This window comes from Arvicola amphibius, chromosome 3 (assembly GCF_903992535.2).
Source record: "Arvicola amphibius chromosome 3, mArvAmp1.2, whole genome shotgun sequence".
Taxonomy (NCBI): domain Eukaryota; kingdom Metazoa; phylum Chordata; class Mammalia; order Rodentia; family Cricetidae; genus Arvicola; species Arvicola amphibius.
In genome coordinates this window covers 112,813,266-112,835,908 of record NC_052049.1, presented here as the reverse complement: position 1 = coordinate 112,835,908, position 22,643 = coordinate 112,813,266, and the positions used below count along the sequence as shown (strand labels likewise).

The 22,643-nt window shown below is 48.4% G+C and overlaps 3 protein-coding genes and 1 long non-coding RNA gene across 18 annotated transcripts in view; 3 read left to right on the top strand and 1 right to left on the bottom strand.

Annotated features, from left to right (window-relative positions):
• Kmt2a (lysine methyltransferase 2A) overlaps positions 1 to 10,926 on the top strand; it is an 84,838-nt gene extending 73,912 nt beyond the window's left edge. For all 4 annotated transcript variants that reach the window (XM_038323133.1, XM_038323132.1, XM_038323134.1 and 1 more), the window contains 6 exons: positions 1,385 to 1,459; positions 2,820 to 2,994; positions 3,358 to 3,465; positions 4,441 to 4,524; positions 5,139 to 5,268; positions 6,095 to 10,926. In XM_038323133.1, coding sequence (XP_038179061.1) covers positions 1,385 to 1,459; positions 2,820 to 2,994; positions 3,358 to 3,465; positions 4,441 to 4,524; positions 5,139 to 5,268; positions 6,095 to 6,370 — 848 coding nt within the window. In that variant the 3' untranslated portion in view covers positions 6,371 to 10,926. The remainder of the gene's footprint in view (positions 1 to 1,384; positions 1,460 to 2,819; positions 2,995 to 3,357; positions 3,466 to 4,440; positions 4,525 to 5,138; positions 5,269 to 6,094) is intronic.
• Positions 414 to 11,762, bottom strand: LOC119809918. 2 transcript variants are annotated; one of them, XR_005284692.1, is made up of 4 exons: positions 11,031 to 11,762; positions 9,578 to 9,618; positions 2,715 to 2,898; positions 414 to 658 (listed from the first exon to the last, which is right to left on the bottom strand). It is a non-coding gene; the product is annotated as an uncharacterized LOC119809918 (long non-coding RNA). The 2 variants fall into 2 exon arrangements; XR_005284691.1 differs by lacking the exon at positions 2,715 to 2,898.
• On the top strand, positions 11,259 to 15,068 carry Ttc36 (tetratricopeptide repeat domain 36). Its single transcript, XM_038323147.1, has 3 exons — positions 11,259 to 11,553; positions 12,581 to 12,769; positions 14,734 to 15,068. Exons 1-3 carry the CDS (start codon positions 11,442 to 11,444, stop codon positions 14,994 to 14,996), a joined length of 564 nt encoding a protein of 187 aa, XP_038179075.1. The 5' UTR covers positions 11,259 to 11,441; the 3' UTR covers positions 14,997 to 15,068.
• A 104-nt stretch (positions 15,069 to 15,172) lies between these two features.
• Tmem25 (transmembrane protein 25) lies at positions 15,173 to 20,597 on the top strand. 11 transcript variants are annotated; one of them, XM_038323146.1, is made up of 9 exons: positions 15,173 to 15,419; positions 15,746 to 15,839; positions 16,091 to 16,402; positions 17,460 to 17,750; positions 17,947 to 18,078; positions 18,379 to 18,409; positions 18,577 to 18,677; positions 19,003 to 19,089; positions 19,236 to 20,597. In XM_038323146.1, the coding sequence occupies exons 1-9, from the start codon at positions 15,327 to 15,329 to the stop codon at positions 19,307 to 19,309; spliced, it is 1,215 nt and encodes a 404-aa protein (XP_038179074.1). In that variant the 5' UTR covers positions 15,173 to 15,326; the 3' UTR covers positions 19,310 to 20,597. The 11 variants fall into 11 exon arrangements, with proteins under 11 accessions (XP_038179074.1, XP_038179071.1, XP_038179066.1 ...); XM_038323143.1 differs by having other exon boundaries at positions 16,037 to 16,402; XM_038323138.1 differs by having other exon boundaries at positions 19,003 to 20,597.
• The last annotated feature ends 2,046 nt before the right edge of the window (positions 20,598 to 22,643 follow it).

The window sequence follows — 22,643 nt, the reverse complement described above, 5'->3', positions numbered from 1 at the left end:
TAGAATAAAAGCAGAAATTCAAGCCGGGCGGTGGTGGCGCACACCTTTAATCCCAGCACTCGGGAGGCAGAGGTAGGCGGATCTCTGTGAGTTCGAGGCCAGCCTGGTCTACAAGAGCTAGTTCCAGGACAGGCTCCAAAACCACAGAGAAACCCTGTCTCGAAAAATCAAAAAAAAAAAAAAAAAAAAAAAAAAAAAAATTCTTAAAGCTTACTGTATCAGCTCTTTACAAGACTGGCTTAAACTGGGCCTGGTGCAACTTACCAGGACATTTTTCAGAATAAAATGAACAAATAAGAAAGGGCTGGGGTATGGATCAGTATGCTAAATGCTTATCTAGCATGTGCAGAGCCTTCTTTGGTTTGATCCCCAACACCTCAAGGGGGAGAACAACATTGAGCTAGAGACACTGGGAGGCACGAAATTATTTATTAAGTGTATTGCTGTAGTAGAAATGCCAGGTAATAAAAAACACATAGGAAAAGAAGGGACGGAACGGTGGACAGACTTGGTGACTCTTCAATATGAGGGTAGAGAGAAGAATCAGAGCTCCCGGATGTGGCAGTGCATGTTCTCCTCACACCTGCTGTGGAGCCTGGAGCAGAGATGACCGGAATCCAGGAGTTCAGTCAGAACCAGCCTAGGCAATGCTGGGAGTCTGTTTAAATAAATAAAGGAAGAACGAATTTGAAAGTATGAGTTCTAAAGGTACAACAATGAACATGTCTGTGTATGAAAATGTAACAAGACTGAGTGTGAGCTTGGCCTGGTGGGGCATACCTATAATCCCAGCGCCCTGGAAACAGAGCCAATGAAGATTGCACACATTCAAGGCTAGTTTGGGCGACCCAGTGAATTCCAAACTAGCCTACAGTACGAAACTGTCTCTATTAAAAAGAAAAAAAAAAAACGGGATCATAACGAATTCCATTCTTTTGTATATTAACTTTTGTTGTTGAGGCAAGGTCTCACTATTCACTAGCCTGGATCTCACTTTTAGACCAGGCTGATCTCAGATTCACAGAGATCCACCAACTCCAGAGAGGTGAAATTAAAAGCAGACACCACCACACCCAGCTGCCACCACATCCAGCCCTGTTTACTTTTTTTTAATTAATTTTAAGGTCAAGTATGGCAGTGCATCAGGGATAAGGGTACTGGGAGTCAGAAGGTATGCGTATCCTCAGGCCCCTGGTAAAGGGAGTCACTGCGAACACTGTGTTCCTGGCTGCCTCTCGTGGACTGAATTGAGACGTGGAGACAGACAACAGTGCTGTCAGGTGCAGGGTGATTCTCTACACCAGTGGCCATGCACACTGTTTGGCAGTGAGACTTGTCAGCACAAATTCTTTCCTGCCTATGGTTTTCTTTTATTTCCTTTCAGATGCCTGGAAGTCACTGACAGATAAAGTCCAGGAAGCCCGATCCAATGCCCGTCTGAAGCAGCTCTCATTTGCAGGTAACATGTGGTGCTGTTACTTTGCTACAGACTCCAAATGTTCTGGCAACTTGTTAGTGTAAGCCACACAGTTGAATCTTAAAAAAAATAATAAATCAATAAAAAGTGTTTAAATAAAAGATAAAATAATTCACAGCTTTAGGGTGTGAATACTAACTTTGTGTTTGGAATTGTATGTGATCCTAGTATAAGCACACTCCTCAAATGGAGCTCTTATCCATAATAAACACCCTTATTCTATATCTAATAGTAATACCAGAGTTTTTTACAGTACTAGGAATTGAACCTAGGACATCACACATACTTAAGCAAGTACTTCACACAGCCATATTCACAGGCCCTAAGAAGTAATATTTTAGTTGAAATAACATACCTAATAATAATGTGTAGAACATTAGCTGTTTGCTACTGTCAGAAAGAAACATGACATTGGTTACAGTGACTTGTTTCTTTTTGTAAAGATACTTTCAGACATCCATGCCAGCAGATTTATAGAAACGTTTTCATAAAATAAAGAGAAAATGTGAATGCTTCTACATCATGAGGCTGAGGAAAACCAAGCAGCCGTGAAGAGTACAGCTCCCACAGTCACTGTAAGCCCAGGAGGGCTCTGTGTCTAAAATAATGACGTTCCTTTCAAATTTGGTGCATATGAGCTCAGAACCAGGTGCTCTATTACCTGTAAACAAAAAGGAGATGGGATTTGGACAGAGTACATAGTTCAAATCCCAGAACACCAGCTGTGTGACCTGGGCTGTGTTAAAGTCTATGACGCTAAGTTAGTTTTCTCTCTTTAACATGAAGCTTTTAGTGGGCTGTGGTGTCACTCAAGTGACAGGGCACTTGCCTAGTTATATATAAAACTTACTGAAAGGAATCTAGCCCACCTGAGCATGGCAAACATAGACCTGGTAGGCCTTGTCCTGCTCCCTTGTCTGCTATCTCTTGTCTTATTCCCTGCTCTTTGTCCCTTTGGGGAAAATAAATCTCATTTGTGCTGAGAACTTGGTCTTAAGGATCTTGAACTGATACTGGTCCTTTCACTTACCCCGCCCCCCAAAAATGGCTGGTGATTCCTACATTGGGTGGCCATTATGAGCATGAAATAAAATGGCACCTAGCCTCTATACGTGCAACACATAGAAAACTGGCCAGAGTTTGGTGAAAGCAATTTATGGTAAATATTCTAAATTTATCAGGCATTATTTCAGCAGCATTCTCATGCCAATTTCTAAATAGTTATAATGTCACCTACCAGAGTATTAGCCTCTGGCTGTTGCTCTCCAATGCAGCCTTTTGTTCATGCCACTCAGCTTCCTGTTGCTATACACTCACTACCCAGGTGCCTTTCATTCTTTAGGTGTGAACGGTTTGAGGATGCTCGGGATTCTCCATGATGCGGTTGTGTTCTTGATTGAGCAGCTGTCTGGTGCCAAGCACTGTCGGAATTACAAATTCCGTTTCCACAAACCAGAAGAGGCCAATGAACCCCCCTTGAACCCTCACGGCTCAGCCAGGGCTGAGGTCCACCTGAGGCAAGTTCCATTTTGTTTGGTTTGGGTTTTTGATATTCTCTTTTTTTTCTTTTTTCTTCTCTGTTTGGTTTTTCGAGACAAATTTTTTGAGTGTAGTCCTAGCTGTCCTGGAACTTGCTCTGTAGACCAGGCTGACCTCAAACTCATAGAGATTGGTCTGCCTCTGCCTCTCAAGTGCTGGGATTAAAGCATGTGTCCACCACTACTGGGCCCATTTTCTTTTATGAGCATTTGCAGTCTTGGCTTTGTTATCTAATGACAGTTCTGTCCACTGCCTTTTAAGGTCTTCAGTGTCAGTGGTGCCATCTTCACTCCTTTATTAGAGCCTTTCTCTAAAAACAAACCTTAATCTTTTGGCTCCAGGAAGTCGGCATTTGACATGTTTAACTTCCTGGCTTCTAAACATCGACAGCCTCCTGAATACAACCCTAACGACGAGGAAGAGGAGGAGGTACAACTAAAGTCTGCTAGGTGAGTCATCCCGGCCTGACCTGACACCCCGACTACTACTGCTTCTTGTGGGCTCTAGAGGGAAAGAGCCACTAATAAATACTTGGAAATGTGTTAATAGTCATTAGACCTCCTCTCTTCAGCTGGGCACAGTGCTGCACACCTGTAATCCCAGCACTCAGGGGTTAGAAGCAAAAGCATCTCAGGTTTAAGATCATTCCCAGCTACATTCAGACTTGAGTTGAAAACCAGCCTGGCCTACATCAGACCCTGTTCCAAAAAACAAAACAAATAAAAAACACAAAAGAAATGTCTGTTTTTCACCCCAGTACTCAGGGTACTTTCTGATGGGATGGCAGTTTCTTGGGTGACATTTGGAAGACTGAGACATAGTTTACACTGAAGTAGCATTATCTGACTGGTAACGAAAATAATATGAAGGAGCTGAAGAGATGGCTCAGTGGTTGGGAGCACTGACTGCTCTTCCAGAGGACTCGAGTTTAATTCCCAACACCCACATGGCAGCTCACAACTGTCTGCAGTTCCCGTTCCAGTGGTTCTGACTCCCTTATACAGACATGCAGGCCAACACCAATGCACATAAAAATAATTTTAAAAAAATACAAATATGAAATTTAAATAATTGTAGGATGCATTTTTTAATAGTAATCTATACCAATAACTATTCATGTGATATCATTAACCCCTAAGACCTATGTATATATTACAGTGTAGCCAGTCATCATGGGCACAGGCATATATATGGTCCCAGTACTCAGGAGGCTGAGGCAGGAGTGTTGCCTCAAGTTTGAGGCTAGCCTGGGCCACAAGGACTTTGTCTCAAGAAAACCCAAAATGAGCTCAGGTGTGGTGACTTTTGGGAGGGGAGGCAGAAGAGCCTAAGGCACTTGGCTGACACCAAGCAAGTGCCTCACTCTGTAGGAGCTAAGTCCACCCTTAGAACACTGAATTCCTAACAGTATTCTTATCTCTTAGGAGGGCAACAAGCATGGATCTCCCAATGCCCATGCGTTTCCGGCACTTAAAAAAGACTTCTAAGGAGGCGGTTGGTGTCTACAGGTAGGGTTGCAATTTTAGAATTTCAGAAAGCTAGTGTTTTTCCAAATACAGTGGACCAAATACCAGAGTGGCCTCTCTCCTTCAGTCATTGAAGTTTTTAATAGATTTATTGAGTCTGGCGTGCTGTAGCTGTTGGTGCTGATAGGAATTTAACTCTAGACTTTTGCTTCTTCTAGTGGGCTACAGCATGGAGAACTCATTAATGCTTGATAATTTATCAGTGCAATATAATACACACAAATGAAGTGGGGCCAGACCTCCCCGCCCAAGTGTCTGTCTCTACTGGGAAGCTAGCAGACTTTTTTCACCTATTCACACAATTAATTAATTTGAAATTTTGCATCTTGGTGTATGGAGAGATGGCTCAACCATTAAGAACACTAGCTACTCTTGCAGAGGACCTACGTTTGGTTTCCAGCATCCACAGAGTGACTCACAACCACTTGTAACTACAGTTCTAGAAAGTCCAGTGCCTTCTTCTGACTACCACAGGCAGCAGGCATGACATGGTACACATATGTACATACAAACAAGATACTTGTACACATAAAATCAATAAATGTAAAAAATTTGATAGAGAAATTTGTGTCTGGTTTTTTGTGTCCGTGGCCTAGGTCTCCCATCCACGGTCGGGGTCTTTTCTGTAAGAGAAACATCGACGCAGGTGAGATGGTGATTGAGTACGCCGGCAATGTCATCCGCTCCATCCAAACCGACAAGCGCGAGAAATACTATGACAGCAAGGTGCGTGCCGGGCTCGCTCCCTGCGTTCTTTTGCTGTAGAAAGGGGCCGTCAACCCTTAGCATGATCCTTAGATCCCAATAGAAATAATAACATGATTACACTTCGGAAAGTGGGTTGTTGCTTTTGTTGTTGTTTGGGGGTGAGGGTTGAGTCTACAAAAACTTGAAAAAAATATTTACATCATCATATTTTGTGATGAACCCATAAGTGTTCTAAACCCCTCTATGGATTAGTAAATAAAGGTGCTCTGCGGATTCCAGGATTTAAAGTCCATGGCTACACAAGTTTTAGGGTCTTACTATGATAAGAACAGTCTTCCTCTAGTCTAGTGCCTGTAATCTAGAAATTCCTCCTCCAAGCATGTTAAAATATAGGAACTAGGAGAAAAATGTAGAATTTGAGAGGAAACTGGCTCCTCTGTGGAAACACCAGGAGCAGCATAGGAGGAAATGATTTTCAGCCTGAACAGCGGCAAGTTCAACCAGAGTGAGCATGCCATACCTGCCATCCCAGCACTTGAGCTACGTGGGAAACCTCAGGCCTCAGGTTCAAGGCCAGCCTGGGCTACATAGAGAAGTCCTATCTCAAAATCAAGATGGCTCAGACTTGATGCTCTGAATTCTGTGGTAGAGGGAAGACTTGGCTCCTGAAGGCTGTCCTCTGACCTCCACCCATGTCCCATAGTGCTTGAAAGAAAGAGTAAGTTCAGGCTGGAAATGCGACTCAGTAGTGAAGTAGTGAAGTGCTTTTCTACTTAGCATGTGTAAGACTTCGGGTTTGGTTCAATAAATTAATAATAAATAGTTCTTTTTCCTACATGTGTAGGGCATTGGTTGCTACATGTTCCGAATTGATGACTCGGAGGTAGTGGATGCCACCATGCATGGAAATGCTGCCCGCTTCATCAATCACTCATGTGAGCCTAACTGCTACTCCCGGGTCATCAATATCGATGGGCAGAAGCACATTGTCATCTTCGCCATGCGCAAGATCTACCGAGGGGAGGAGCTCACCTATGACTATAAGTTCCCCATTGAGGATGCCAGCAACAAGCTACCTTGCAACTGTGGCGCCAAGAAATGCCGGAAGTTCCTGAACTAAAGCTGCTCATCTTCCTGTGATGGGGTACCAGGACCCAGGGCCGCCCAAAGCCGTGCTGAAGGGTTTCTCAGCAGCCAGGGGCTCCAGGATTAGCGGGCAGTGGAGGGTCCTCTGGCCGAGCACCCTAATGTCCCACATTCACATCATGTGATAATAGTCTTGGAAAGAGGGGTCTCAAGGAAAAAACCATGGTTGGCTTTCTCATGGGGCCTCTGATTGTTTGTTGGAAACATGGATAACGAGCTCCTGGGAGGTTTCCCTGGAGGAGCGTGTAGAGGGTGACTCACAGCGGAGATGGGATCTGAGCGTGTCCTCAGAGCGGTTTGTCGTCCTCACCTCAGCCCTCTCCCAGGCCCTATAAGCTATGGGTCAGACAAGAACCCAGATCCAGGGCTGGTGGGATGCCTGGCAATGTGCCAGTCAGGCCTGGCCCGTGACCATCTGTTCAACAAACAGAAGGTCTGGTGGTTTTCCCTACTTAAGAGTTTGCTTTGGTTGGGAGACAGGTTTCCTAGCACCTCTGGTGTCAAAAGGCTGTCTTGGGGTTGTGCCAATTAATTACCAAACATTGAGCCTGTGGCTGTAAGTGGGAGTGTTACCCTGTGAGCCTTACCGCAGCCAGTGACCTTTCTTGACAATAGAGCGGCTCCCTCTCTATCCCTTCTCTTCACTCCTTCCCCCTCTTCCATCCTTCATCTGCTGCTTTCCCATTCTTCTTTCTGGGTAGCAGGTCTCCCTGCTCAAGGACACTCCCTATTGGGTATAGGAAGTGCCTACAGAAAGCCCCCTGAGCCTGTAAGCACTCCAGGTGGGGAAGTGGACAGGAGTCATTGGCCATAACCAGACAGAATTCGGAGATCTCATAAAGCTCCACTGAGAGTTTTAAAGAGATACATGTAGCAAGATTTTTTACAACAAGCTAAAGATTATTTCAGTAGGATTTGAGTCCCACAACAGCCAGGGTACAATTACCAGGATAAGCCCAGCCCCTTCCTAGGACATGCTTGCTTTCTTTTCCCTTTCTTAAAAGACATAGGAAGATGAGTTTCTAAACGGTCAGTGTCCAGCTGAAAGAACACTAATCAGATTTCAAGGCCCCAGACTCGGGGGGCTAGACCACATGTGCTGGGGCCTCTGCCAGCTACCTGCAGTTTGCGGCTGGCTGAGCAAACGTAATGACACTACTGCATGGTTTCTTAGGATGTGGACAAACAGCAACAAATGTTTCTTTCTTCCCCCAAGATAGTGTCTTGAACCTGTTAAATTAAGTCATTGGATTTTACTCTGTTCTGTTTACAGTTTACTATTTAAGGTTTTATAAATGTAAATATATTTTGTATATTTTTCTATGCGAAGCACTTCATAGGGAGAAGCACTTATGACAAGGCTATTTTTTAAACCGTGGTATTATCCTAATTTAAAAGAAGATTGGTTTTTAATGATTTTTTATTTTCATAGGATGAAGTTAGAGAAAATATTCAGCTGTCCACACAAAGTCTGGTTTTCCTGCCCAACTTCCCCCTGGAAGGTGTATTTTTTGTTGTTCCATGTGTAGCTTGTTTGTGCCCGTTGACATAAATGTTCCCTGGGTCTGCTCTTTCCGGGAATGGAGAAGGAAAGTCACCGCGCCGTTAGGCACTGCCCTCCGTTGCCGAGGAAGCTCCTAGAGAGGCACAGCAGTCTCTCCTGCACTGCCCCTCTTCCCCTGGATCAGCTCTAGAGGGCTGAGCAGTGCGTTCCATTTCCCGCACCTTTCTCTTTCAGAGTTAGCAGCCAACAAGTTGGCAACCTGACTTTTGCCATCACTGTCTGCCTCATAGATCATCTCCTTTCCTTCTTCTCTGCCCGCCAAGTCCTTGTTCCTACAAAGAACCCACTGACCACCTCGTGCCCTCTTTGGGGGCAGCCTGTTGAAACTGAAGCACAGTCTGACCACTCGCGATCAAGCAGATCTCTGCACCTGACACAAGGTTTCAGGGTAGTGTAGTCCAAGTAGAGGGTGGGGCGTCCTCTTCTCCTATGGAAGTCAGCAAAGCAATATGATGCAGCCCAGCTCTCTGCCCAGGACTCATGGCTCTGCTGTGCCTTCCATCCTGGGCTCCCTTTTCTTCCATGACCTTAAGAACTTTGTCTGGTGGCTTTGCTGGAACATTGTCACTGTCTCCGCTGTCATGTGGGAAGCCCAGCACTGTGGCCAGGATGGCAGAGACTTCCTTGTCATCGTGGAGAAGTGCCAGCAGGGGACTGGGGAAAAGCTCTCTACCCAGACCTCACCTCCCACCCTCCTTTTGCCCATGAACAAGATGCAGTGGCCCGAGGGGTTCCACTAGTGTCTGGTTTCCTTTCTTATTGCACTGTGTGAGGTTTTTTTGTAAATCCTTGTATTCCTATTTTTTTTAATGAGAAAAATTGAAGCTGCATTTGTTACTGAAACGATTAATGCACTGATGGGTCATGCATTCACCTTGAGAGAGACCCAAAGGCCAGTCGGAGGGTGGGGGAAACTCAGCTAACAGACCTAGTTACTGCCCTGCTAGGCCATGCTGTACTGTGAGCCCCCTCCTCATCCTCTTTCTACAACCCTAATCCCTGAGGACAGGAGGAAACCACCTTCCCTCTTCCTGCCAGCTGCAGATGGTTTACCTTGCTTCCCGCCTACTGTCAACCACAGAAATCCCTCTTTCAGCTCAGCCTTGAGTCCATTGCCAAAATTCAGCATACCTGCCAGCAACTTGGGGGATAAGCCAGAATCTCCCTACAAGAGGGAAAAAGGGTAACCAAACAAAAGGCACAGCTGTCTCCAAAACATGTCTGACTTCATTTTGAAAGTGACCAAGCGAACCTCCGCACAAAAGTGCAGTTTGAGGACTTGCGCGGTGGGTCATTCCCAAGAATCCCCCAAGGGGCAATCCGTACCCCTAGGAGTGACAGCTGCAAACCTCGTGGGTTCTCAGAGCCAGCTCTCAGACGGCTTTGCTGCTAGAACCTGTTGTGGCTGCATTTCCTGGTGGCCTGTGACAACTGTGTAACCAGAATAGCTGCATGGCGCTGACCCTTTGGCCGGAACTTGGTCCCTGGGCTCCTTCATTGTTAACCACCATGTCCAGCACAACCCCTTCCTTGTTTTTAGACCAATCACAATTAAGGGGGAAGCCCTGGTACCTCTTAGGTTTTCAACCCTAACTCCTTTGCCAGGACCCAGCTCACCTCGTCAATCCCCCGGCCAATCCTGAGCACCATGCAGCAACCTTGACATAAAAAAAAAAAAAAGGAAAAAAAAAAAGAAAAAAATTTAAAAAAAAACTAAAAATTAAAAAAAGACAAAACATATAAATATTTTAATGAATGTATCTTTCTAAAGGACTGACGCTCAATCAAATACCTGAAAATACTAAAGGTCAGAGCCTCATCAGATGTTCACTGTTTTTGGATTTGGGATTCCTTTTCATAGAAACCAAGTTGTTGTTTTTTTGTTTGTTTGTTTTTAAGGAAAAGCGGGTCATTGCAAAGGGCTGGGTGTAATTTTACGTTTCCTTTCCTTCGTTTTAAAGCAATACAAAGTTATTGAGCAGATAGTTTTGTGCCGAATCATGAAAAATCATGAACACCAGTCAAGTCTCTTACTCTGAAAACTTGCAACCTTTTTGTTTGTTCGTTTGTTTTGGTTTTCAAATAAATATAAATATATATATATATATAGGAACTAATATAGGAATGCACCATTGTAACAGCCTAGTTCAGTCCATGGCTTTTACTTCTCTTAACACTATAGATAAGAATTGTGTTGCAGTTACTAGTCGAGGCAGGAAAACATCAGGCTCCTGGGGCCTCTGATTCCTACGCAGGAACCCCGAACCACAAAGGGATGACAGGTGCCCGTCCCCAAGATCAGAGTGCAATGCAGAGATGGTGACACCTGGGCTCTTCCTGCCTGTGAATGTTGCCAGTTGGTACCTGTACTCCTCGTTTCTCTACTTTTGGTTATGAATGTTGGGGTTTCCACCTGCATTTAGGGGAAAATTGTGTTCTGTGCTTTCTGGTATCTTGTTCTGAGGTACACTAGTTCTGTCTTTCAACCAAGAAAATAGATTTGTGGTGTTCTTTTCTTGACCTTACAGTCTCCTTAGCAAATACAGGCGGTTGAATAATTGTTTCAAGAGCTGAACAATGACAAGCTTCGTTTCTAGACTAAGACATTTCTCAACAGCTGTATCATGTACAATGGATCTTTTGGGGTTTTTTTGTTTTGTTTTGTTTTTCCCTTTTTTTCCTTGTGTTCTTCCAAGCTTCTGGTTAGATAAAAAGCGGGGGTGGGGGAGGAAAATGTGTCTAAAGTCCATCAGTGTTAACTCCCTGAGACAGGGACGAAGGAAAATACTTTAATAGTTCAAAAAATAATAATGCTGAAAGCTCTCTACGAAAGACTGAATGTAAAAGTAAAAAGTGTACATAGTTGTAAAAACAAAAAAGGAGTTTTTAAACATGTTTATTTTCTATGCACTTTTTTTTATTTAAGTGATAGTTTAATTAATAAACATGTCAAGTTTATTGCTGCACCCGCTTAGCTTCCTTTTGGCCTTGGTGGGAGGTGGGGAAGGGAGGGGCATGTGACTGGGTTACTGAGTGCCCAGACCTCCCTTCTTTAAGATGGTTCCCTTACCTGGGGTGTCCTCCACTGAGTGGTGATGTGTGTCTGTGACCTCAGGTTCTGGATGAAAGGACTTCGTTTCTGTCGACCCATATCCTCTAATAGGAAGCTAGTGGTTTCTAAACCCGACTATGATAAAATAAAAGCATTTGGTCCTGTCTGTGCTCCACTCCACCTTAAGGCTGAAACGGTTTGTTTATTCTGTGTTAAGGTTCAGTTGGGAAATACTGTAAAACCACCAGACCAGGTCACTGACCCTAGCCATGGAGGCTGAGCCAAGGGCTGGAAGACACCCCTTCTGATTTTGCAGCCGTGCCCGAGCAGAGCCTTCTCCATTCACAACTGCCCCTGAAAGCCCTACCCTGTTCCCACCATCTTCCCCTGTATCCCGAGCTACCTTTTGAGATCTTGGAGCTGAGCACCATGGGGACTCCAAATGATCAGGCAGTGCTGCAGGCCATCTTCAACCCCGATACCCCATTTGGAGATGTCATTGACTTGGACCTGGAAGAAGCAAAGAAAGAAGACGATGAAGGTAAACCTTTGACCTTGGCATCGTCTGCCTCCCCGTAGGCTTGACTAGTAGGCCCCTGAGGATCCCTAAGAATGTGGTGAGGCAGGACCCCTCAGTCCACCCTCGCCGATTATGTCGGGTTGGAACCAGAGAGGTCCTCTGAACGTCAGTGCGTAGGGTTGCAGAAATGACTGTCAAGAGAAGGCCAGAGTTCATCTCTCATCATTCAACCTCACACCACTAAACCTACCACTAATCTTCCCAGGATCCAAGCTTAACTGTGCTGGCTGACGTCAAGCTCTCAAGTCTTTGACATAGGGGATGTGACGTCAAGCTCTCAAGTCTTTGACATAGGGGATGCTACATGCCCTCCCCTCTAACAGGGATGGAAGACAAACAGGACAGGATGGTGGCTCAGTTGACACCCTGACATGACATCAGAGCTTCCTTTGTTAACTGCTATTACAAGCCAGGCCCTGAGCTAGGTAGCTGCCGCCCCCAAGGGAACAGCATGGTCCATTGCCTAATAGAAAGATGATTGGGGCTTTGCTTCTGCCCAAGTGAAGTCTGAGCCTTACTGAAGCTTCAGACCGAAAACCTGAAGGACAGATCGGGAGTGATTTTCACAATCTGGGATTGTTACAGTGGTCTGTGTCAGAGGCAGTGTGTAAAGCAAACAACCTGGGATTGTTAACAGTGGTCTGTGTCAGAGGCAGTGTGTAAAGCAAAATGAGGACGAGCCGAAGAAAAGGGTTCAAACCTAAGCTCCACAGCCTGGGACTGTGGTCTAGTCTAGAACACTCCACGAATGAACGAGTTGTTGAGCCTCTCTCCACTAAGATGAGCCATCCCTTTCAGGTCTCTTAGCCAGTGCTAGTTCCCAGTTTTTGTGACCTCAGCTACTCCTATCCCTGACTCTGCAAGTCACTTCTGCTGTGATCCACACACACCCAGTTCAGGCGCCTGTCTCAAGGTCAAAGCCCACAGTGGTTTTTTTTTTTTTCTTCCCTACTGTGCATGTCCCCACCTTGTTTCTTCCCTGGTACAGATGGTGTTTTCCCTCAAGCACAGTTGGAGCAGTCCAAGGCCCTGGAGTTGCAGGGAGTCAGGGCAGCAGAGGCTGGGGACCTCCACACAGCCCTGGAGAAGTTTGGCCAAGCTATCTGCCTGCTCCCTGAGAGAGCCTCTGCCTACAACAACCGGGCTCAAGCCCGGCGACTCCAGGGGGATGTAGCAGGTGAGGAGGGGAAGACACCAGAGATCCTCCACAGAAAGAACCCCTTCCTTGAAAGCCAGAGATGAGTTGGCTGTGGGCTGAGTTTAGTAACATAGATGCTAAACTCCCTGACGCCCGTGTTCTTATAAAATCCAAGACGGTATGGATTCTGTTAGCTTCATGAAACTGTTATGAAAACCAAGAGGCTGCATTCTGTTTGTGGATTTAAGGAACATTAGTAAGAGTCTTGTAGTCAGCTGGTAGGCGAGAAGTGGAGGGCGGGAGTAGAAACCATTTGTATAGCAGTTACTGTGGACCAGGCATGATGCAGTCAGCTGGCCTGTAGACATCCTCATGACCACCCTAAAAGGTGTGTGTTGTCATTCCACTGCAGAGACGAAGAAAGGGAAGCGTGCGGAGATAGATATAGATAGATAGCTTCCCCACCCTCCTCCAGCTGAGGAGTGGCTGAGCTTGGATATCAAAGAGGTGGTGGGGCTCTAAATCCCATGGCATTCATAACTAGGTTACCGGCAGGCAAACCTGAAAGAAAGCAGCATGGGACCTCTTCCCGAAGGGTAATTCTGAAAGATGAGGATTTAGTTAATACAGTCTCCAGGAGCCTGGAAAGCATGCCTAGGTCCTAGGTCCTCAGAGCTCCAGACTGGCTGGAGCAGGCCCCATGGAAGAAGGGAAAGCCAAGCATTGCTGAGGTGTGCAGAGACCCAAGGGTGACAAACAACAAGTGTCAGACTGAGAAGGTGATTGTCACTCAAGGATTTAGCTTAGACAGAGAAGGCAACTGGATGAAACCTGATGTATTCGGGTCACTGTGACTAGAATGGGGACCATGGGACAGAGAGGAATAGTACCAGGGACTGGGACAGATGGGTGTGAAAGTGTACGCCAGAGACCTGGTAGAGAACCAACTCATACAGAGGACTAGTTGGCGGGGGTGTTCCCCGAGCTTAAACTAGAGAATTTGGACTCCATTCTAATGACAGTAGGAGATACCCACAGAGCTCCTTTTGTAGGCTTGTCTGCCATAGGTTGTTGGTGACAGCCTGCAGGTGGAAAGCAGGAGGTGACCCCACCTGTAGAGAGACTTGGATACCAGCAGCCTAGGTGTGGAGAGGAAACTGAGCAATGTCTAGGCCCAGAGCTGCTCAGTTTGCAGTTTGGATGGGGTAGGGAACCAGAACCCCTGACGATGGAAGCTCAGCCTTGCTCCATGATGGTGCTGAGCAACACTAGGATCCTGGTAGCCGCTTTGGGAGACTAGAAATTATGGACTGAAGCAGGGTCCAAAGAAAGCAGCTGGTGGACTTTACAAAAACCCTAAGCTGGCTGCCTGGGGTTCTGAGTTCTGACACTCAACCCAAGTATGTTCCTCTGAGAATCACAAAAATAAAACAGGGCAGCCAGCTCTGGCTCCACGACCTCCTTCCAGTGAAATCAGATACAGGGCAATGAAGAGCATGGAGATAATGCAGGAGGAAATGTGAAGAGAGCTGCTTTCAGCACTGGAAAAGACGGGGAAAGGTGAAAAGAAGGGACTGATGTTATAGCAGGAAATAGCTGTGTAGGCAATGGTCTAATTTTTGAACTCTAGGATTCAGAGTGGGTCGCCAAACAGTAGATGCTTAGCTACTGTGGTGTGAGCTATAGCCATTTGGCAGTTGGCAGATTCCCTAATACAATGACCAAATCCTCTCAGCAACTTTCACGTTTGGATCCATCAGTGGTAGAACATACTAGGAACACGGCCGGGGCGAGCCTTGGACTTTAATCTCAGCTTGCACTTGGGTAGTCCCCAAACCAGTTCTGTCAACCTTTCATCTCCGTGTTAGGAATAACAATCCCTCTTGGCTTAAAAGTCTACACGAAGGCGGGTTGTGAATACCGGGGTTGGGCTGTTCGGCGGGTGGGCTGGGGCTCGGATGCCGCACTTCGCTGACCCGCGCCATCTCCCCGTCGACCCGCAGGTGCCCTGGAGGACTTGGAGCGTGCAGTGACGCTGAGCTGCGGTCGGGGTCGCGCCGCCCGCCAGAGCTTCGTGCAGCGCGGGCTGTTGGCTCGTTTGCAGGGCCGGGACGACGACGCCCGCAGGGACTTCGAGCAGGCGGCGCGATTGGGCAGCCAGTTCGCGCGGCGCCAGCTGGTACTGCTCAACCCGTACGCCGCGCTGTGCAACCGCATGCTGGCCGACATGATAGGGCAGCTGCGCGCGCCCAGCAATGGGCGCTAAGCGTGGCCGTGGGATGATGGAGAAGGGAACCCTAACCCAACCAAGACCCAATAAAACTTCCTGGACTGCCAACTGCGTCTGCTTTGCGTCCGCCCGCTCACCAACCAGCCTCAGGGTGGGGACGGTGGCGTGGGCGGGACAGGGCGGGACTGGAGCGGCCACCTGCGCGTGCTCGGGCAGCGATTGGTTCTGCCTGGTGTGGGCTCTGCCCTCGCAGCGGACTGCGGCGCTCCCCAGACTTAAGCAATTGCTGGGGCGCTGCTCCGGGAAGGAGCCTGGTGAGCCCTTTGCTCCAAAGCCAGGGATGCTCCGGCGACCCCCGGCTCTGCGATGCTCTCTGCCCAAGTCCCCCTTAGCGCCGAGATTGGGAAAGGGGTGCATGGCGAAAGATGGGGAGGGAGAGCCAGTCCTGAAGGGGACCGGGTCAGGAGAAGGACGATCCCCTGGGGAAACGGGAAGGGCGCATGTGGACCGACCCTGTGTGTGTGTGTGTGTGTGTGTGTGTGTGTGTGTGGTCCCTCTCTGAGTGTATCTTTGTCTGTCTGTCTGTCTGTCTGTCTGTGGTCAACTACTGTTAGTACTGGCTTCTGTGCCCGCAGAGTGGCTCTTCCTTTGGGTCTTGTTGACTGTGCCTGTTTGTGCCCGTGTGTTGGCCACTGTGGGCCAGTCTATACCAGTGCATGGCAAATTCTTGCAGGAATTACTAGGTCATCCTGGCTGGGACCGAGGCTATACCCTTTTCTCGGCAGCCTGGAGGCCTATCCCTGACCACCATGGAGTTGCCTCTGAGCCAAGCTACCCTTCGGCACACACTACTGCTTCTGCCAGCCCTCTTAAGTTCAGGTACTGTTCATCCTTTGACCAAACATTTAAGAGACCAGAGTCCCCTCTTTGCCCTGTTCGCCTGTATCTCCTCTCAAGATACCCACTCCAGGCTAAAGCTGGTTCCCCTATTCCCACTTCTCTACCATAAGTCCAACCAGCCCCTGGTGAGAGAAACCAGCTTGCCTGTCTCTTGGCCTGCTGCCCCTCTGTAACAGGACCTCACCTGGGCCTGTCTAAACCCCTCCCAGAGGCTACCTGCTGTGTTCCAGGACAGGGGGAGCTAGCACCACAAATTGACGGTCAGACCTGGGCTGAGAGAGCACTTCGGGAGAATGAGCGCCATGCCTTCACCTGTCGGGTGGCAGGGGGATCTGCCACTCCCCGATTAGCCTGGTACTTGGATGGTCAGCTACAGGAGGCCACCACCTCAAGACTACTGAGCGTGGGCGGGGAGGCCTTCTCTGGAGGCACCAGCACGTTCACTGTCACTGCCCAGCGTGCCCAGCATGAGCTTAACTGCTCCCTGCAGGACCCAGGGAGTGGCCGGCCAGCCAACGCCTCTGTCATTCTCAATGTGCAGTGTAAGTGTCCCTGAAGCGGGCAAGGGGAGGCAAGGGGAGGCAAGGGGAGGCGGTCCTGGGCCCGCACAACAGTTTGCAATGTTTTGTTTTGAGGTAGTCTTACTACATAGCCTAGGCTGGCCTCGAACTTGCAAATCTCACGTCTCAGCCTCCCCAGTGCTGAGATTTCTGGTATGCATGACGCATTCAGCTTTAACAGGACATTCACAAACATTAAACACTTTGCAAATGTAGCTTGCTTTATCCTCATTGATCTTATAAGGGGTTTCTTTTTCTGTCTCTATTTTGCAAATGAGAAATTGAGGCACAAACATGTTAAACAGTCTGCCCAAGGTCAAACAGACCTTAAGAAGCAGGACCAGGATGCAAATCTATGGAGCTTTTGTCTGGCTTTATATTCTTTTTTTAAATTTTTTATGGTTTATTTTTTTATATTTAAAAATTTCCATATCTTCCCCTCCTCCTCCCCCCTCCCCTTGGGAGGACCTTGGTCTTAACATTCTTTTTTTTTATACTTTGAAACTTTCTTCAAACCTACTATATGGCCAAGGATGACTGTGCACTTCTGATCTTCTTGCTTCTTCCTCCCTGGTGCTAAGATCTAAGCAGGTACCACCATGCCTGTTATAAAGACTGAACCCAGGACTTTGCACATGGTAGGCAAAACACTCTACCAACTGGGCTACAACCTTAGCCCAGATTTCTTAAATCTTAAGGCAGAGTCTTGCTATGTATCCAAAAGGAGCCTCACTGGAAATCCTCCCGTCTCAGTTTCCAGAATGCTGAGATTACAGGCATGACGACCTCATGGTTTTATGCTTCACGAGGTATCAAACCCAGGACTTTGTAGGCAAACATCCTACTGACTGAGCCACGCCTCCAAGCCCCTGCCTTTCTATCTTAATCACTGTGAATTAATGCTGGCAGGCCCAGCTACTTGTTCCTTAATGTTCTTTCTGAGGAGATTCCTAGGCCCTTTCTCCCATCCACGTTTGGGAAGAAAGGGCCAGAGTGAGGGGCTGTAATAAAAACATTATTATTCTCTGCTTTGCTTTAGTTAAACCAGAGATTGCCCAGGTTGGGGCCAAGTATCAGGAAGCTCAGGGACCAGGCCTTCTGGTAGTCCTGTTTGCCCTGGTACGGGCCAACCCACCTGCCAATGTCACCTGGATTGACCAGGATGGACCGGTGACTGTCAATGCCTCTGACTTCCTGGTGCTGGATGCTCAGAACTATCCCTGGCTCACGAACCACACTGTGCAGCTGCAACTCCGCAGCCTGGCGCACAACCTCTCAGTGGTGGCCACCAATGATGTGGGTGTCACCAGTGCCTCGCTTCCGGAACCAGGTAAGCAATGTGCCTGCCAAACTGTCAATCGGGTACAGAGGTCCTGGAATGGAAAGGGAGGGCATGTTGCCCTGTGGGTGGCCTTGTGGATGAGTTATCCCCAGCCACCTTGGGCAAGGACAGAGTAGATGGAGCCATGGCATGTCAGGGTTGGGGGTACCACCCACTTGCAAACTAACCAGTGGACAATCTGCAGGGCTCCTGGCCACCCGAGTAGAAGTGCCACTGCTGGGCATCGTTGTGGCTGGAGGGCTTGCCTTGGGCACTCTAGTGGGGTTCAGTACCTTGGTGGCCTGTCTGGTCTGCAGGAAAGAGAAGAAAACTAAAGGTAGGGCCAGAGGCAGTGGAGGCTGAGGGTGGTGGGGGGTGAGCAGCAGCAAGGGCGGCGGGCAGAGCCGGGCAGAGCCAGCCATCTCTGACATGTGGCAGAGCACTTGCAGGACAGGGCTGGGGTGAGACTGCCCGCACTGCAGGCAGCAGGGACAGGTACTGGAGCTGTCTCTGGTCCTAGGGTCAGGCCTGGGCATTTGAGAGACTCTTGGCTCAAGGGTCGAGTCAGAATAGGCAGGGGGCAGAGCCCAGCATGGGAGGGCACACTGATTCTGTGGCATGGTTTCTTTGTCCTCAGGCCCCTCCCGGCGCCCATCTCTGATATCTAGGTAATGCTCCCTGGGGCTGGGCAGATGGGCTAAACTAAATGCAAGGCATAGATTTTAAACTATAGGACAGGTGGTAACCGGGGGCTTCTGGGAGGTCTGGACCGAGCCTCAAGGTGGACTGCACCTACTGGTGCCAGGGTCTGTCTTAGCCTTTGTCTATCCTGTAGTGACTCCAACAACCTGAAAGTGAATAACGTACGCCTGCCACGGGAGAACATGTCCCTCCCATCCAACCTTCAGCTCAATGACCTAACTCCGGATCTCAGAGGTATGTCTGGGACCAGTTCCCTCCCTGTGCTTAATCTTTAGAACTTCTAAGAAAGAGATACCCTGGGGTTTTTGTTTGTTTGTTTGTTTGGGGGTTTTTTGTGTGTTTTTTCGAGACAGGGTTTCTCTGTAGCTTTGGAGCCTGTCCTGGAACTAGTTCTTGTAGACTAGACTGGTCTCAAACTTACAAAGATCCGCCTGCCTCCCGAGTGCTGGGATTAAAGGCGTGCACCACCACTGCCCGGCGGAGACCCTGGTTTTGAAGCAGAAACATGTCCCCTTAGGCACAGCCCTGTTCTGGGCACCATCCCGTTTGTCCCCAACAGGGAAAGCAACAGAGCGGCCAATGGCTCAGCACAGCAGCCGTCCAGAGCTTCTGGAAGCCGAGCCTGGTGGCCTCCTCACCAGCCGAGGTACTAGGCAGAGTCCTGCCCTTCTCCTTACCTCCTCTCCTCATCCCTGTGTTTATATCCAATACCTCTGGGTGCTGGAAGCAGAAAGGGCTCCCTCAAGCTCCAAAGACCAGGATTACAAAGTCCCTGGCATCTCTGACCCACAGGCTTCATCCGTCTGCCAATGCTGGGCTACATCTACCGAGTGTCCAGTGTAAGCAGTGATGAGATCTGGCTCTGAGCTTGAGGGTGAGGCATGAGGCTCAGGTGGCTCCCCAGAGCACCCCACCTCAATGTCTCCTTCAAGCCTTCCTCCGCTGGGCCACGTTTTGACTGTGAAGAAGCCATGTCACTGCCACCTGGTCCTCGTGGCAGGGGTACCCTGTGGGTCATGCATGATGTACTTCACTGCACTCTAACCTGCAAGGCGTAGTCTAGCCTTGGCAAGACCATTGGTCAGAAATAGGCTCCTTGCACTCACTCAGTTTGGGGCCTTGCATGTGGTAACTGGGCCCAGGCTCTGGCCTAGTGTGTTCAGGTGTCACCCCACATGTAAGAGATGGGCCTACTGTATCCTCTGCCTCTCATACAGTAGATGGGCCTACTGTATCCTCTGCCTCTCTTGTATCCTCTGCCTCTCATACAGTAGATGGGCCCACTGTATCCTCTGCCTCTCATACTAGTAGATGGACCTACAAGTATCCTCTGCATCTCATACAGTAGGCAGAGGGATGCCTATGTGGGGGACAGGAGGGCCCCTGCACAACTCTACGTCCTTCCTATGCTATGCAGCTTTGTCCCCTCAGGGAAAACAGGACCCTGCTAGCTGAACAGAACCAAATTGTCCTTTGCTCAGGAACCAGCCCCTTGCCCAGGGATCTGGCCAAGCACAAATTAGTCCCTTTTGCTGCATATCTCTGCTTTTTTGTCCCCACCTCCTCTTGGGCATACACTAGACCTTCTCCACTGGGCATTAGACCTCCACTGGCTGGAGCCCCCAGGTGTCAGCCTCTGGTATTAGCACAAGATGAGCGGGAAGAAGTGGGAAGGAGTCTGCTGGCCCCCAGGACGGCATGTAGCTATGCATCGTTTTGTACAACTGTCCCCCTTTAAGCACATTCCCTAGGGAGAGGAGGGCCTATGGCCTTCTTAGGTTTCCCATGTTTGGCCTTCAGCGGTTCACTGTGAGTGTTCTGAGCGCTCAGGATTGACGGTTTCCTTCTCTGCATGTCTCTCCCCAATGTAGCAATATCCCTGACCAGTCCCTGGCTGCCCCATCCTATTTGGTGGATGGTCACAGTGGGCATATAAGCCAACAGTGCCACAAGACCTAAGTCCCTAAGGGGACACAGAGAAAGCAGGAACCACATAACCCCAAAGAGCTAAGAATCCTTTAAACAGCAACATGGAAATGACTGGAGAGCAACAGAGCACAGAGTCTGTTTTCCCTCCTTGGTATATTGTTTTGTAATTTTTCTCATGTTACTGGCTCGTGCTGCACACACAGTAAACTACCGCGATTGAATAAGTATGTCTTTGTTCATTTCCTCAACAATCTATTTGTGTTTGTTTTTTGAGACAGGGACTCATGTAGTCTAGGCTAGCCTTGAATTCACTCTTGGGCAGAGAAAGATGGATGACCTTGAACATCTGATCTGCCTTCCTCCACCTCTCTAGGGCTGAGATTAGACGTGGACCACCACCCTGGTTTTCCAGTATGTTTAAGAACGAATCCCACTCTCTTTTCCTTTTTGTTGTGCTGGTGATGGAACCGGGGCTTGGCGCATGCCACAAAAGTGCTTGACTACTAAATCTACACTGCTAGCACATAAACAGCCCCCCCTCCCTCCCTCCCTCCCTCCCTCTCTCTCTCTCTTAAACATTTCCGACAGTTTTATATCCACAAAAGAGCACAGAGGATAATATCTCACACAAAATACTCATGCAGTGACCAGGCCAATGTGCTCTGTATTAAATGAGTTTTCAGTCACACAGCAGGCAGCTGTGTACCTGCCAGGAGCAGCAGTCCTGGAACATGACCTGCGATTGAGTAGGAGCTGCAGCCAAGGTGGTCTGGTGCCTGAAAACCTCATGGAGGGTCTGGGTTCCGACCACGGCTTGCCTCCTCTCCTAGTGAGTCAAATTCTAACGCTGACGGCAGAGCAGAGCACCTGGCCTAGTGTCTGAGGGCGGTAGCAACAAAGCCTCCAGCCTGACATGGTCACAGCTGCTGTGAGTCTGTGGAAATGTGAACTGTCTGTGTGTTGGTCTGTCAGGCTGACAGAGGACCTTCCCTCCAGGCCCCTGTGGTCCCGCTCTCTTCCCATTGGTATTTGGCTTCATTACCCATTGAGTTGCTTAAGCCCAAGCTGCCTTTCTCTCCAGCCCCATGTCTAGTCTATCACTAGGCTCTCTATTGGCTCTGCCTCTACTGGCATGTCTCTTGAGAGGAGTATTGAAGGAGCAAACAGGGGCCTTGCTAGGGTTCCCTCTCCAGCATCTTAGCAGTAGATCACACTCTTTGGGGCTAATCTTATTTCCACATATTTGTCCTGGAGTCATGCAAGCCTGTGCATTGAGGTCCCTGTAAAATTTTCAAGACAGGGCGCAGAGTTTCCGAATAGACAAAGAATAATTCCTCATGCTCATGCTGCTGAATTCCGATTTCTGGCCTGCATTCATGTCTGTCATGGGAGACAGGGAGGTGGGACAGGAAGCAACAGCTTTGCTCCAAGTCCCAACAGTGGTGGGTGAGGCTCTGCAGTCTTCCTTGCTGCTAGCACAGAGCCACAGCCAGCTCCTGTCCAGGCAGCAATAGCTTCCATGTACTTTCGTCGGTCTCCCTTCTCCCTTCTGTTTTACTGGTTTCCCACACTAAACTTTAAAAAAACCAGGTATAAGCCGAGCGCTGCTGGCACACGCCTTTAATCCCAGCACTTGGGAGGCAGAGGCAGGCGGATCTCTGTGAGTTCGAGGCCAGCCTGGTCTACAAGAGCTAGTTCCAGGACAGGCTCCAAACCTACAGAGAAACCCTGTCTTGGAAAATAAAAAACAAAAACTTAGGTGTGTGTGTGTGTTGCACGTGTATTCATGGACGTGCGTGTGGCTGCCAGAAGACAAGTTCTGGTAGTTCTCCCTTGCCATGCGAGTCGCAAGGCCTGAATTAGGCTGTCAGGCTTTGCGGCAAGCACCTTCACCTGCTGTGCCATCTTGAATATAAGTTTGTATCCAATGTGTTGTGTTAAATGTCCTTTGTTAAAAACAACTAGAATGTGGGGGGGGGGGGGGCTAGAGAGATGGCTGAGAGATTAAGAGCACTGGCTGCTCTTTCAGAGGTTCTGAGTCCAATTCCCAGCAATCACATGGTGGCTCAAAATCATCTATAATGAGATCTGGTGCCCTTTTCTGGCATGTAGGTATACATGCTGGCAGAACACTGTATACATAATAAATAAATAAGAAGTAAAAAGAAATTAAAAAAAAACAACTAGAATGGTTTCAGGTTTCCTGACTGGACAGTGGCCAATACCAGTCGAAAACAGTTCCTGAATCAATGCTTTACTCTCCTACTTAAG

Bases quoted from the DNA above. Each gene is read 5' to 3' on its own strand.
- Tmem25 (XM_038323136.1), top strand. From the start codon at position 15,327: ATGCTCTCTGCCCAAGTCCCCCTTAGCGCCGAGATTGGGAAAGGGGTG. The intron at 17,751-17,946 runs GTAAGCAATGTG...GACAATCTGCAG, and splicing joins TGCCTCGCTTCCGGAACCAG to GGCTCCTGGCCACCCGAGTA. The intron at 18,410-18,576 runs GTAATGCTCCCT...TCTATCCTGTAG, and splicing joins CGCCCATCTCTGATATCTAG to TGACTCCAACAACCTGAAAG.
- Ttc36 (XM_038323147.1), top strand. From the start codon at position 11,442: ATGGGGACTCCAAATGATCAGGCAGTGCTGCAGGCCATCTTCAACCCC. The intron at 11,554-12,580 runs GTAAACCTTTGA...TCCCTGGTACAG, and splicing joins AAAGAAAGAAGACGATGAAG to ATGGTGTTTTCCCTCAAGCA. The intron at 12,770-14,733 runs GTGAGGAGGGGA...GTCGACCCGCAG, and splicing joins ACTCCAGGGGGATGTAGCAG to GTGCCCTGGAGGACTTGGAG.